General features: G+C 38.0%; 2 protein-coding genes across 5 annotated transcripts; one reads left to right on the top strand and one right to left on the bottom strand.

Moving 5' to 3' along the window:
• Positions 1 to 19: 19 nt before the first annotated feature.
• On the top strand, positions 20 to 9,257 carry LOC109475638 (pleckstrin homology domain-containing family A member 1-like). Of its 2 annotated transcripts, none has more exons than XM_019776378.1 (12): positions 20 to 158; positions 1,763 to 1,913; positions 3,982 to 4,038; positions 4,390 to 4,435; positions 4,702 to 4,799; positions 5,124 to 5,243; positions 5,455 to 5,577; positions 5,759 to 5,833; positions 6,094 to 6,149; positions 6,537 to 6,597; positions 6,825 to 6,917; positions 7,531 to 9,257. In XM_019776378.1, exons 2-12 carry the CDS (start codon positions 1,773 to 1,775, stop codon positions 7,621 to 7,623), a joined length of 963 nt encoding a protein of 320 aa, XP_019631937.1. In that variant the 5' UTR covers positions 20 to 158; positions 1,763 to 1,772; the 3' UTR covers positions 7,624 to 9,257. The 2 variants fall into 2 exon arrangements, with proteins under 2 accessions (XP_019631937.1, XP_019631938.1); XM_019776379.1 differs by having other exon boundaries at positions 6,825 to 6,929; positions 7,531 to 7,635.
• LOC109475636 lies at positions 8,879 to 12,859 on the bottom strand. Of its 3 annotated transcripts, none has more exons than XM_019776376.1 (7): positions 12,793 to 12,859; positions 12,237 to 12,334; positions 11,998 to 12,054; positions 11,560 to 11,729; positions 11,247 to 11,360; positions 9,924 to 10,913; positions 8,879 to 9,779 (listed from the first exon to the last, which is right to left on the bottom strand). In XM_019776376.1, the coding sequence occupies exons 2-7, from the start codon at positions 12,287 to 12,289 to the stop codon at positions 9,676 to 9,678; spliced, it is 1,488 nt and encodes a 495-aa protein (XP_019631935.1). In that variant the 5' UTR covers positions 12,290 to 12,334; positions 12,793 to 12,859; the 3' UTR covers positions 8,879 to 9,675. The 3 variants fall into 3 exon arrangements, with proteins under 3 accessions (XP_019631935.1, XP_019631934.1, XP_019631936.1); XM_019776375.1 differs by having other exon boundaries at positions 12,237 to 12,373; positions 12,793 to 12,847; XM_019776377.1 differs by having other exon boundaries at positions 8,879 to 9,776; positions 12,237 to 12,373; positions 12,793 to 12,847.
• Between the last annotated feature and the right edge of the window lie 19 nt (positions 12,860 to 12,878).

Below are 12,878 nucleotides of genomic sequence, written 5' to 3'. Positions count from 1 at the left end.
GGTTCATTGACCCCGACATCCGGGGACTTGTTCCCTGTCGAACCCGGAAGTATATACAGTTGAAAGTCGACAGTTTTGATCTGGTAGACAAAGTTTCTGCTCCTCTCTCCTAGGTGGGGTATGCTGGATTTGTGGCCCTAGCGAACCGCCCTTCTTGGGTAAGTTGTATCTATAGAGACTTTCGGTGTCTTAGAGCGTGACTAGCATCTACTGGAAGGTCTGAGTGTAGCTTAGTAGGGAAACAAAGGGATAAACTACAAACAAACCATTGAAAATTATATATGGCACCACCGCTTCCGGAGATTTGCATATTTTTTTCGCTAACTAAAGAAGCGGGATTTCGAGTTAGCAAATATCATCAAGGAAGTCGTACTCATGGAAATACTATGCTGATGACGTTAGCAAGAACATCACGAGTTTGAAACCTGCATGTTGTAAAAGAAGCCAAAAGAAGGGTCCAAATACCACAGCTTGTCGAGAGCCCGCTTATACTTACTCATGCGTGTAAAGTTACAATTATTCATTTGTCATAATGAACTCTGGGGAAAATACTTGATTTTGACAATTTAGAAATCTCCCACAACTATTCATGTGACGTAATAATATTTCACAACATGTTCAAAGACGTGCCTGTCTTTAGTCCACACCACATTATTACTGGAACAACTTTAAGTTTATCAACAGAACTTCCTGTCATAATCATTTCCCATGGGAGGACTGTAGACTTGACCACATGGGAGATGACAGAGTTAAAACACATGTGTAAGATAATTGTGATTTGGGTTTAAAGTGAAACAACAACATTTCTTCACCAAGTTTCTTTTCTTGTTTGAACTTGTTTCTTGGTTGAGAGAGGAATTCAGAATATGCCTCTCTACCAATAATGTGGCCTTTAGAGAGTGGCATGATTTCCTGGGGAGGGATTTTAACTTCATCTCCTATGAGTCATAGATAATTACATCATTCCTGAGTTTTTGGAACAAACCATTTTGTCAGTTGTAGAACAGATATTAATCCTACAATGTCGTTTCAACATTCTTCATCATTCTCAAGTCAAAAACTACATCATTATCTTGCACACAGAGCCAGCTAAATTGGTTGAAAAGTTTGTGGCACTATTTGTATGCATGTACCATGGTATATAGGTTGTCACTATTGCACCACTTAAAATGGGTGCAACCAATTTGTCCATTCCATAGATGCCTCTCTTTTATAGTCTGGCCAGCCTCAACCCAACAACAGAATCTTTTGTACATGTATTGTAAAGCAGAAATTGTGATTAGTTGATACTTAAGTTACTGTACTAAAAGGTATGTCCACTGTTCTGCATATAAATACATTTTTGTATCTGTCAACATTATCTAATATGTATAAACGTATTTCCTATGCTGTTCATGGTAAGCAATGATCTATCAAACCAGGACTGACTATTCATGCTTTGAATAATCAGACAACACTGCAAAACATAGCACGTTCTAAAGATTTTTGCAGTGTATACATATTTATATCAAGGCTGGGTTTGGCAAATCAATTTCCCAAAATCTATACAATATATACATGTAATCTAATTTTTTAACTCAAAATGGGTAAGACCAAACTCTAACCTCCTTTGTAATACGGTATTGAGCATGAATTCCAGAAATGGGTATGTAGATACAATACCTGTATTCTCAAGTAGCAGTCAAAACAGATGTGAATTTTACTTTCCTTTTCAAGTTGTACTTCTCTCTCAAACTTTGAAAGTGAAATGTTTTCTCTTCAGACTGTTAACAATGCCTTACTTGGACCGGCGTGGACGGACCTGTGGATTTCTGGACATTGAGGAGAAGGAAAGGAGTGGAAAGTTCTTACGGCGCTACCTCCTCTTGGACAAGGCAGCTGGACTGCTGGAGTATTACATGGACAATCCACTGGTGAGTTACTAACTGTTGTTGTCATTCTTCCTTGAACAGACTTGCAGTGACAATGAGGATACAATTCTGTCATTACCTGTGTATATATTGTAAATTATGAAACTTTTGCACTGGTTTTATCTTATGATGGCAGGAAAAGTTTATTGTGTTCTAAATTCGTAGTGGGAGGCATATTCATGGTGTCATGAATTTGCAGAAGAGAGGTCACTGCAAACAGTACCAAAATAAAATCACTGAAAGTTTCATGACAGTATGTATGTCCCTCCATATTCCTTTGCCAACATGATGAAGCTATTGTTTAATCCCATCCTAGGTGCTCGAAATGTATTTTCACCCTAAAATTAGTGGCAACTGGAAATTTTTGTATGCTATTACTTAAAAAATCACCCATGCTGTATTGTGATGGTCAAGGATGCCTAATTGTCAGTAAACACAATTATAATTGCCCTTGGAGGAAAACATTGACTGCCTGGATCCTTGCTGTGGATCTGATCTTTTTCCTGTTTACAGTCTTTGGCAACACAGCAGAATTAACTTAATTGGCAGGTAATCCACAAGGACTTCCTGCAAGTTGTAATTGATGTCCTGTTGTTACCACTGGGAATTATAGTACTGTACTACTATGCTACTAGTAAACATGGCCTTATGTTGCTAGCTTAGTACTACTCAGAGTAAGTTCATTTACACTATATGTACTTGCTGCTAGCTGCTTGTAGGATAACATGGTGAATGAAACATTTTAGCCTGCATAAGTATACATACATAAACAATGACATTACTCCGTTTATCTTGATTCGGAAAGATACAACACTTTTCACCTATATAAGTATATTGGACCATGGCTATGTAAAAGATCTGTTTCCAGTGGCTCCTTTCTGGTTAGCATCATACCACATGTATCTTGTTGTCCTGATAAGAAAAATGAATGAAACAATGTAATATGTCCTTGTAGTTAGCTGTTTATTTTAGTGGGAGCACTAAGTCTACTAACTATATATAGCTGTCAATTAGCAAGGGCTAAAAAGTAAAATAAGGGAGGAAATGATATATCTTCATACCCTTGGTAGTATGCCCTTGGTACTCACTATTAACCCTCCAGAATGGATGGTGATGAGTATTGGGTAACTCATTTGATGACTCAGACTCAGACATGTCTGCCTTCGGGCCAATATATCAGGAAAAGCCCAGGCATCTATTTTCATGATGTTGGTACCATGCACGGTAAGATAATTTGTATTATTGTAATCATGTATAAAATAGAGATGGGCCTAATGTGAGTTTTGAGATACTGATATTCCTACCTCTTTAGTCTGAGGTAGGCATACATGTAAGGTAGCCTGGATGTCAACCTTTTTAATTTATCTTTCGTGTGCTCTCAGTCTCACGGTCGCTTTCTGGCCAAAAGGAATTCTAAGGGAAGGGAAGCGGCCAAGAGAGCATACAAAAATGAAAAATGCTGACATCCTGGCTAGACCAAAGACCCTGTAGTCATGTCTATAGAGTACATGTATATTGTGAGGTTTCCCTAAATGGGTTTATTGTTGTGGTGGCTGAGGCATTTCTATTATCAGATTTGCTAATCAAGCTGGGAGGCTTACCAGAGGAAAGGAGATAGGGAGGCTGAAAAAGAAGGGTTTTATCACTTCAAGCTGTGGTCCAAGGAAGTGAGGTCTGGAGATAACAGAGTTGACCTCCAGACATGATCATGGTAGCACTGTTGGATAGGACAGTGTCCTTGTGCATGTTAACCTTGGAACCAGACTTTCTTATTAACTGGTAATGTGGAAAAATAAATGGGTACACTTATGAAACAACCATTATCGTTTTTAGTGCAAGCTATCACAAATCCTACATGCACACAGCAAGCCTGGATTCCAGACTGTTTTACGAGCCTCTACCAGGCTTCGGGATGCAGCTGGAAAGAGTAGAAATTGGCCAAATAGAAAGATAACATGCCCGGAGAGTTGGCTATGTTTTACCACAGATACGCTTCCAAAAGTTCTCCGTTTCAACTTTGGTCCCCTTGCAGAAATTTGCCAGATCTTCTTACAGATTTCTTTTATTCCAGAACCTTCCTGACGGAACAGCACCAGTCTGCCAGATCAACCTGTCATATATACAGAATGTACGTATACATACACCAAGTCCAACAAACTTTTCCCTTTTTACTTCTTAGTACTGTACGGAATTCTGAACTGTTGGTTTGTGTATCTGTTTGTCTGGATGTGGGTGGGTAAGATTGACAAGCAGAATGATAGGTCAAAAGGTTATACACCTGAAATGGGCTGAACTTGAAGGTCACAAAATACCATACTTTCCTGAAGTCTAAATTCTTTTATTTCTTATACATGTACATTTGTAGTAGAAATGGTTGCCAATGGCAGGTTTACCTCTGCCATGGCTAGATTTAGACGTCTTAGTTCCTTGTCCAGAAATACAAAATTAATGTAGTTTTGTTTCCTTAAATTCACCACAGGTCTTTGATGCAAGAAAACAGAGGCCAAAGATCGAGTTTTGTTTTGGTGAGTAATTTCTATGTAACCTGTATTAATCCATATTGTTAGTGGAGTAAGGGTTTATAAAATGTAAGATGTGTTAAGTGACAATTCAGTACTACTAGTCAACTGTACGCTCTGTATGAAGCTCTAAAAAATTCATTGTATGTAGCAGAGCTAATACATATTATATATACTGGTATTTATACTAGTACTCATTTGAAATTTGACTGACTGGTCATGTGAATGGTTGATGTATGGCATAATAAATGGATTCTTACCCCTTCATACAGCAATCCTGGCCAACAGCAGACACTACTTCATGCAGGCTAATGATGAAAATGACATGGATGGCTGGGTAGACAGCATCAACAATGCCAGCAAGATTACAGTGAGTCTTTAGATGTATCCTCTCAGAATTTTGTATTAGCATGAATTTAAAACTATGGTATATGAAAGGTTGTCTCTTCAGACTGTTTGTACTTGATACAGAAGTATTGTTTTGGATGGCTGAGCTTTGTGTTTGCTCATCAGTTTGTGTAGACATTAGGTTGACAGTACTTGGGTGGAGGGAAGATTGACAGGCAGAATAACAGGAGGTCAAAGGTCTCAGAATCAGACCTGGAGCCAGATTTAGGGAATTCAGGAACACAAGGATTGCATTAACATCCCAAAAGTCTGAAAGCTTTGATTTCTTGTTTTTTCAATGTTCCAGGTTCCAAAGAAGAATACACAAAGGGTAACAAAGCAGGAAGAAAATACAGAGAGAGTGCCATGTTCGGGTGGTTACCGGGCCGAGATTGTTGGAGGAATGGTGGTAAAGACACCAATAGAGGTACCTGCCAGTTATACCATTTGTACTTCTGAGACTTTGTTCTAGGAAATATCAAATTTATGCTTCAAGTACATGTTAAAAATGTTACTTGTCAAAGGTGACACAGTAATAACAGTGGGTTATAAATGATTTGTGTCATGAGCCAGAGTAGTAATTTGAAGCAGTAATTTAAACAACATTCAATACAAGATTTTATTTCTTCTGTTGACAGATGAGTGACAGTGATAGTGAGGCAGAAAATGGGAAAACCAAAGTGTCCCCATCCACAAGGAAAAAACAGGCCTTGGGCCTGAAGCCGGTCAAGACTGGGTTCTGTGTCAAGCAGGGTGCTGTGGTAAGTTGTTTTAACTTTCAGTAAACCCACAGATTTTCACATACCCACATCCCTATTTACTGTACATAAACTACTGGAATGACTTATTTTATCTAGGACACAATTACTACCGTATTTTATTCATCAGGTCAATAGTATGGCATTTACAGATACAATGTATTACCGGGTACTGCTTTTATAGGTGAAGAACTGGAAAAGGAGATACTTCGTTTTGGACCATGAAGGTCTCTCCTACTACAAGTCCAACACAGACACAGTGAGTATTATAGGGGGTTAGTGTAACCTTGAACTCAACCTTGGCTAGAACTTGAAGATGGTAATCTGTAATACTTGTTTAATGTATATTAATTTTGATTTGTCTTTGCCTTTTTAACTTGTCCTTAGTACTTACAATTATTGTCTTGAAATTGTGTAGTACATGTATTACTTACACGTACATGTCCAATTTTTATATAGGCTAGGCCTTTGTGTTACTATAATATTGATAATTTTCATACTAATGTCTTGTGTTTCTAGGATCCCATTAAAGTGATTTCCCTACTTGATATCCTGCATGTCAAGTCCTACACTGGGTAAGCTCTTGTCATAGCTACTATTGTCTTCAGTCAAACAAATCATTGGAGTAACTGTGTAAACTTTTAATAGTTGTTTTCTTAACATCTAACAATCTTGTTTTCCTATATGTATTGCCTCTGTAATAAAATGTTTTCAAAGCTGATCTAATGCTTACCGGGGAACAAACCTCTCTCACTTGGTCTCTTATCAATATTCTTATAAGCAGGTACCTAAACTACCACAACTGACCAGAACTGGTTGTAATATTATATACAATGCACAATGGGTCAAAGAGCTTTCTTTCATGTGTTGGATACTAGTACATTGTCTTTGCAATTATGAATAGAAGTCTCAAGTATTACCAGAAAAAAATGTTGGTCACTCCAAATGTTCTTCCTTCACAGGGATTTGCCACGAGACAACCTGTTTGAAGTCATCACAACCAACAGAACTTTTCTAGTACAGGTACATGCCCTCACCTTTCCTAATGGAAATACCCTTTTGTTTCAATTCAATTCCATTTGCCACGGGGGGAAAGCCAAGGATTACATACTTCCCAGAAGCCTGTGATTTTTTTATGTCCAATCTTTACTTTATTTGAATGGGGTTCAGTAATCGGGTGGGGGTTTTGTCAAAAACTGTGCTCAAAGTCTGTCTGAGAAGTCATTAGAACTTGTTTCTTGGCTCTGCAGGCAGACAGTCCAGAAGAGATGCATTCTTGGATCCAGGCAATCACAGATACAGTCAACTCCTTCAGGAAGGAGTGTCCCATCCAGAGAAAAGGGGTATGTGACTAGGTTTGTACACCACACATCCCTTCAGGTGTGCAGTGATCTAACATCCTCTGGATCACAGAATCATGGGGTGAAACACTTTTCGTCTTCCATATACCTCAAACGAATCAAAATTCACAAATGGCACACCAATGGTAGTTCACCAGTAAACTAACACTTTGATGAATGATGTGATTTTACTTCTTGTGAAATGAAGACAATTTAATAGTACTACATTTATGTCATGAAATATGTCCCAACAAAATTACTTATATATACCTCCTTATTTTATGTACATTTATATGACAATTGGACTTCCTTCTGTAGTCACTGGGATGATGTTGTAGTTTGTAGGGAAATTGGAAGTGTACTTTTTGTAATTACAAGACATTTGTACAGATTGACAATTTTGCAGAGCTTTTCATACAATTTTGTGTGTTTGATTCTGGGATTTGTCTTTAAAGATGGGACTTAAATGATTTTATACAATTTATTGTCCGATAATCCCACTGGGTATATTAACAGTGTGTTTACTAATCTTCAAATTATTTACCAAGTTATTGAATTTGTATGGCTTGCTGTCAAACAATAAATTAAAGAGCTTGTTACTTTTTGTCTCCTACAGTCCATTCCAGAATCCCGTAGTAGGAGAACAAGACACCACTCTCCGGACAGCAGGCAGACCCTCCCGAGGCACTTGCGGGGGACACAGGTGTAACTGCTGAGTGCATTGGGAGAGGCAGCTAACTTTGGTGTACATATGGGACATGTGGCATTCCTGATTGACTTCTACAACATGCTGCAAGGCATAAGATGTAATGATGATGCAGACTTGTCAGCACTCCATTTCACATGATTTGAAATATGTGTTAGTCATTGTGCAGTTAACAAAGCTAGGTTATTTTCTACCTATTACGGAACCAGCAATTTTAGTCTGTAAAAAAGTCAGTTGCTTGGACAATTTCTTTTATTACAGTTGCAGCAATAGTTTTAAATCTTTGAAAGGTAATCATTGTTGCAGCATTTAAAGCTTTTTTCCTTCAAAGCTGCAGTCGAAATGATATTTTATGTTTGTACTAGTTTTTTTAAAGATTGCTTTTAAGAGAATTTGCATTTTTCTTTTCTGCTTTTTGGATTATGCAGTTCAAATTAATATTCTGCAGCAATTTCGCTACCTTAGTCTTATGTGTACATAGTCATATAGAACAAGTTAATTCAAAGATCCAAAACTCTTCTTTTATTGTATTAAGTTTGAACCACATTGTTTGCTTTGCCATGTATAAGTGCAGTTGCATAAGTTCTACATTTCTCCAGACCACTTAAATAATTACACAATTTCCTTTGATGTACTGGTACACATGGAAATAATGCCACTTTTGGTTAGAGAAAATTGTGTTTGAAAGAGGAGGGGCCATACTGGTATTACTCATACTTAGTAACAGGGCTACTTATGTCCACAATACAAACTTCATGTTTTTTTTTAAATACCAGTTCATTTTGGAGACTGAGGAATAAGGTTTTTGGTGAAAGTAATCAGTTTAACAATGTCAGAACTTTTTTCATCAATCATTGCATGTTGTACATACGTTGAATTTTGTTGTCTACTATTATAGATGTACATAAGATTAAGTGGGTTAAAGGACAGGGATGCTACAGAATACGATTTTTATAGAATCTGATGTTTTTGTATCAATTGTTTCTTTGATGTTAAACTCCAAGTGTATTTCTACTAAACCAAGATTAAGAAAGTTCACATTGTTTGGATGTTACACAGTATATGTCTGATCATTTTGACTGTATCACATTAGGAGTTGATGATATTGTTATGTACTAAGGTGTATGTACTAATGTTGTGTTCTTATATTCCCACGTTCTGTAGTTATGTAGATGCAGCTTTGCTGTTGTTGCCCTTTTGTTACATCAGTTCAAACCAACTGTCCATTATTTGTTTCCACCAAAGTTTTTGCCTTTCATTCAGTCAGATACAATCTTGCAAGCGTAAATCAGTAGCCTAAATGGTACATATTAAACTAGAAAAGAAAAATGTACCAAACATAGCATTGCATGTGTGTAATCTGAAAATAATAAGAAGTAGCCTGGAAACCTGTCCTGTCATTAGTAACTACCAAGGAACTAAAGACCAAAGTGATATTGGATGAACTTCAGGATAAGTAAGCAATGGAGCCAACACAGTTAAACTAAACTTAAATATACATGTATACAACATATTCTGAATTTTACAAATGCTGTAAATACAATCATGTAAGTGAACCTTTTACATTTAATTTCTGGAAATCACAAATAAGGTGTAAAATCTAACCATCTTGTTAGCATTAAACATGTGCAACAATTCATTTCAGGTCTCCTTTACTATGAGTACACGTAGCACACATACAAGGTCTACCATCCTGTACTTCTGTAAGTCAGTACAAATAATTCTGGCAACATGCGTTTCTTGCTACTTGAATTGAAAGGCCAAATGTTATGAATTATCAACTTAGAAAAAAGCACTGTATCTATAAATTCATGGACTACATCAGTTTTTACATCCAATTAGTCAGGGTGGAGCCTTGAATAGTAAGTCTCAACAGAAAAGGAACTGCCAGGGTAACTGGAAATTTTATCAACTGATCTTACCAGCCAGTCACAGCCCTAGGATTGTTTTTCTGTACCAGAATGGAACTAAATATCAGTCCTTTATACCAACTTGGCCCTATATAGCAAGGACATCATACTAGTATTGCCAGACTGGGGGGTGGGGGTGGCAGCACTAGCCTTCTAAGTACGGAGAATACAGCAGGGGAGACTCTGGAAAGATGAGAGAATCCAAGTTGTCTCCATCAGGTACTGCACAGTCACCAGTGTCTCTTTCTGCTGAAAAACAGTTATATTCTTCATGATCAATGATACATTAATTAATGAGCCTCTTAATTTTCAAAACTTGCAATGGAAGATAGATTTGCTTTCCTGGAAGGCAACTTATCTAAAAAAAACATGAATTAAATCCAGTACTCTAACCTTGGTACTTCTGAGTCAATGGAAAAGGTGGTTCAGAGTCAGATGAGTAGTTGTCATTTACAACCTCCTTCCAAAAGGTGGGTGTTGAAGGATTCTGTTTGGAAGCTTCAAAGTAGTCAGTTGTTTCACTTCCAGTAATGGATAATGGAATTCTGGAAGAAACTAAGGTCTCAAGTCCAGCTTTTGCTCTAGATCCTTTTTGTACAAGGCCTTCAGCATGAGAAAAGACCTTGAATCCACAATGTTCATCTTCATCGTCATTAGGTTTGTAGCTCATCTTGTACTTGCATTTTTCATCACTGCTTCCTTGATCGCTGAGGGCACCTAAAACAGCCTTGGAGTTAAACACAGGGCTTGGTGGATCGTCCTCTTCCCCTGGTAACGAACTGTGAATGATCTCTTCCACATTATTGTTTTTTACATCATGTTCAACACTCAATAACTCTTCCTGTGGGGGGATTTCAGAAAAAGCCTTGTATTCACTGATGGTAAGATCTTCCTGACCTTCCCTTTCTCTTTCAACCAAATTCATATTTTGAATGGGACAACTATAAGGGTTAGCTCTGGGTATATCCTCTTGCAGCACAGGACGAACTGTCTCATTTTCACCAATTCCTTCCTTGCATGTGATGCCCTCAGCTGTAGCCCTCGTGGAAGAGACACCACCGTTTCCATTTTTCCAGTTTTGGTTATCCTCTGTTCTCTCATCAGATTGCTCAAGACCAAGCCCTGCACTGACTGGATTCTGTGGACTGGTACATGTATTATTATCATTTGTAGACAGGTAAAGTGAACTGTCAGCAACTTCTGGAGACTTTAGAGGACTTCTGTTGCCAGTGTTTTCTATACAGGAAGTAGTAAAAGAGGATGAGTTGTTTGAGGTGGTCTGTTGTGGTCTATGGAACATTGGGCTGCTTTGAGTTGTTCCCTTGTATGACTTGAATGAGTGGTATCTTGTCATCGCTGGCTTGTTATAGTAACCCCACCTGGCTGCAGGAGAACAAAACAGAATTCTGAACTTCTTGTAACCTTCATGCAAAAGATTGCACTGCAGGTATCTAACTAGCACATAACACTCTCAGTCCTATCGAGCCATGGGGAATGCAAAATAGGAAGCTCTCAGAAAAAGTGAACTGTTATTATTGTAAGACCCCAAAGATAACCCCAGTAGAATATATTACGAGTTATTAGGTGGCAATTCGAACAGAATTCGAACAGAATTTCTTAAAAAAGCATTTAACACACAACATCCACCTAAGAGACAACAATAAATCAACAAAACCAATTTTACTATTGTCTGTTTTCCAGTGTTGTTTTATCTACCTTTTTCATTGAGCATGCCATCATCTTGCCGGCAATGTTTTGCTGCCAGGCTGCAGTGCTGCTGCAGTTGGCCTGAATGGAAAGTCTCTTCCAAGTCCTCTGGAAATTCTACGGCTGGCAACGAAAAAACAAATTTGACCTTCTTTGAGTCGAAAGTTTTACCATCTTTCAAAAGGAGGATTGAGTGACTCCATTGAATTAAACCTTATAATGCTGTCACATGGAAATTGGTAAAGAAATTCAATCTAAAATGTTTGAAAAGGCAAGAGAAGCCACTGGTCAGTAAGAGATCACAGGATACTGCAAATCTTACGTTCTGCCTTCATGCCTTTTGCCATACATCCACCGTCCTCCTCTGACTCTCTTTTTAAAGGTGTCGTTCTGATGGGAAGGTCCAAGTGCTTGCTGGTGTAATGATGGGGAAACACAGTTGCAATAGGAAGTGTGGGCTTTTGGACATTCACCGTTTTCATCTTGTACATTCTGTAAAGATAAAATACAGACCTAGAATCAAAGTAAAACAAATGTTTGAATTACTTTTTTTTGCTGAAACTAGAATTTTTTTGTCAATTTCCAATTGTAAATGTAATGCTTAATGTTGGTTTGAACTTGCTTCTGTCTCATAGGCGACTGCTAAAAGTAGAGCAGACTACAATAAGTTAGCAGTGAAAATCTCAGTGGGTATTTGATTGACTGGGTGAGCAAAAGGGTGTTATCGTGATGATAATCCTACATCAAACAAAGGACTCACATCCTTGCCATCAGTCTGGATCTCTTAGGCTTGGTGTATGGCATCTTTCCTCTGGACCTATCAGCATGATGGAGAGTTCAGTAATCAGTAAATCACTATGCATGTTAAAAAGTGTGTTATACATAAAAGGTGGCTCCAATAAGTTTGGGTATTAGTGATGTACAACTCTATAATATGTTAAAAATGTTGGGACTTCAGAAATTAGGAATTGTCCCTGTAGCTGTGGAGGTACGCATTACCTTGAACTGAGATAGAGATGACATTCAACAGCTCTTGTGTCTTCAACAGCCATCCAAGGAGAGCAAAGTCCTCTTACCCGGTGGGTTTTCTGGATTATCTGGGAAAATCCAAAAGCTTGATGTGTGATCTCTCATACCTTCAATCGTTAACGTTAGAAGGTAAGGAAAATGGTGTCAACGAGACAATCAGACATTCTCACAAAATATGATGAGGAGTTATGGACCTAGGCCTGATCAATCAACTGATAAATCTGCCTATCATGAAAATTATTTAGGACCTGATAGTTGTCATTTTGCAACAAAAAAGGCTATTCAAGATAACGGCAACGACAACGATCAGCTACCTGAACGAACGACTGAACCTGTCAGTAGTAGTGAAAATGTCGTCTGCAAGTGAAGTAAAAAAATTCAGTGCAATCTGACGCAAATTCTCATGAGGACCTCGACAGGTGTTTATGACAATTAATTCCATGTCAGATAACTGTTAAATTTAATTCCTACCAGTAACAGCCTAAATCAAACACAGATTCATAAACGCATATTGTGAATCACCGACTTCATTGAGGTTTCTTGCAGACGAACTTTGTCTCTCGCCGTCAGGTCATATTTCCCGCCATTTCTGTTGATCACGTGGCCGTGTCA

Source organism: Branchiostoma belcheri, unplaced genomic scaffold, assembly GCF_001625305.1.
Source record: "Branchiostoma belcheri isolate BF01 breed outbred unplaced genomic scaffold, Haploidv18h27 scaffold34, whole genome shotgun sequence".
Taxonomy (NCBI): domain Eukaryota; kingdom Metazoa; phylum Chordata; class Leptocardii; order Amphioxiformes; family Branchiostomatidae; genus Branchiostoma; species Branchiostoma belcheri.
Note: the sequence above shows the minus strand (reverse complement) of the source record. Positions and strands in the feature narration are given on the sequence as shown.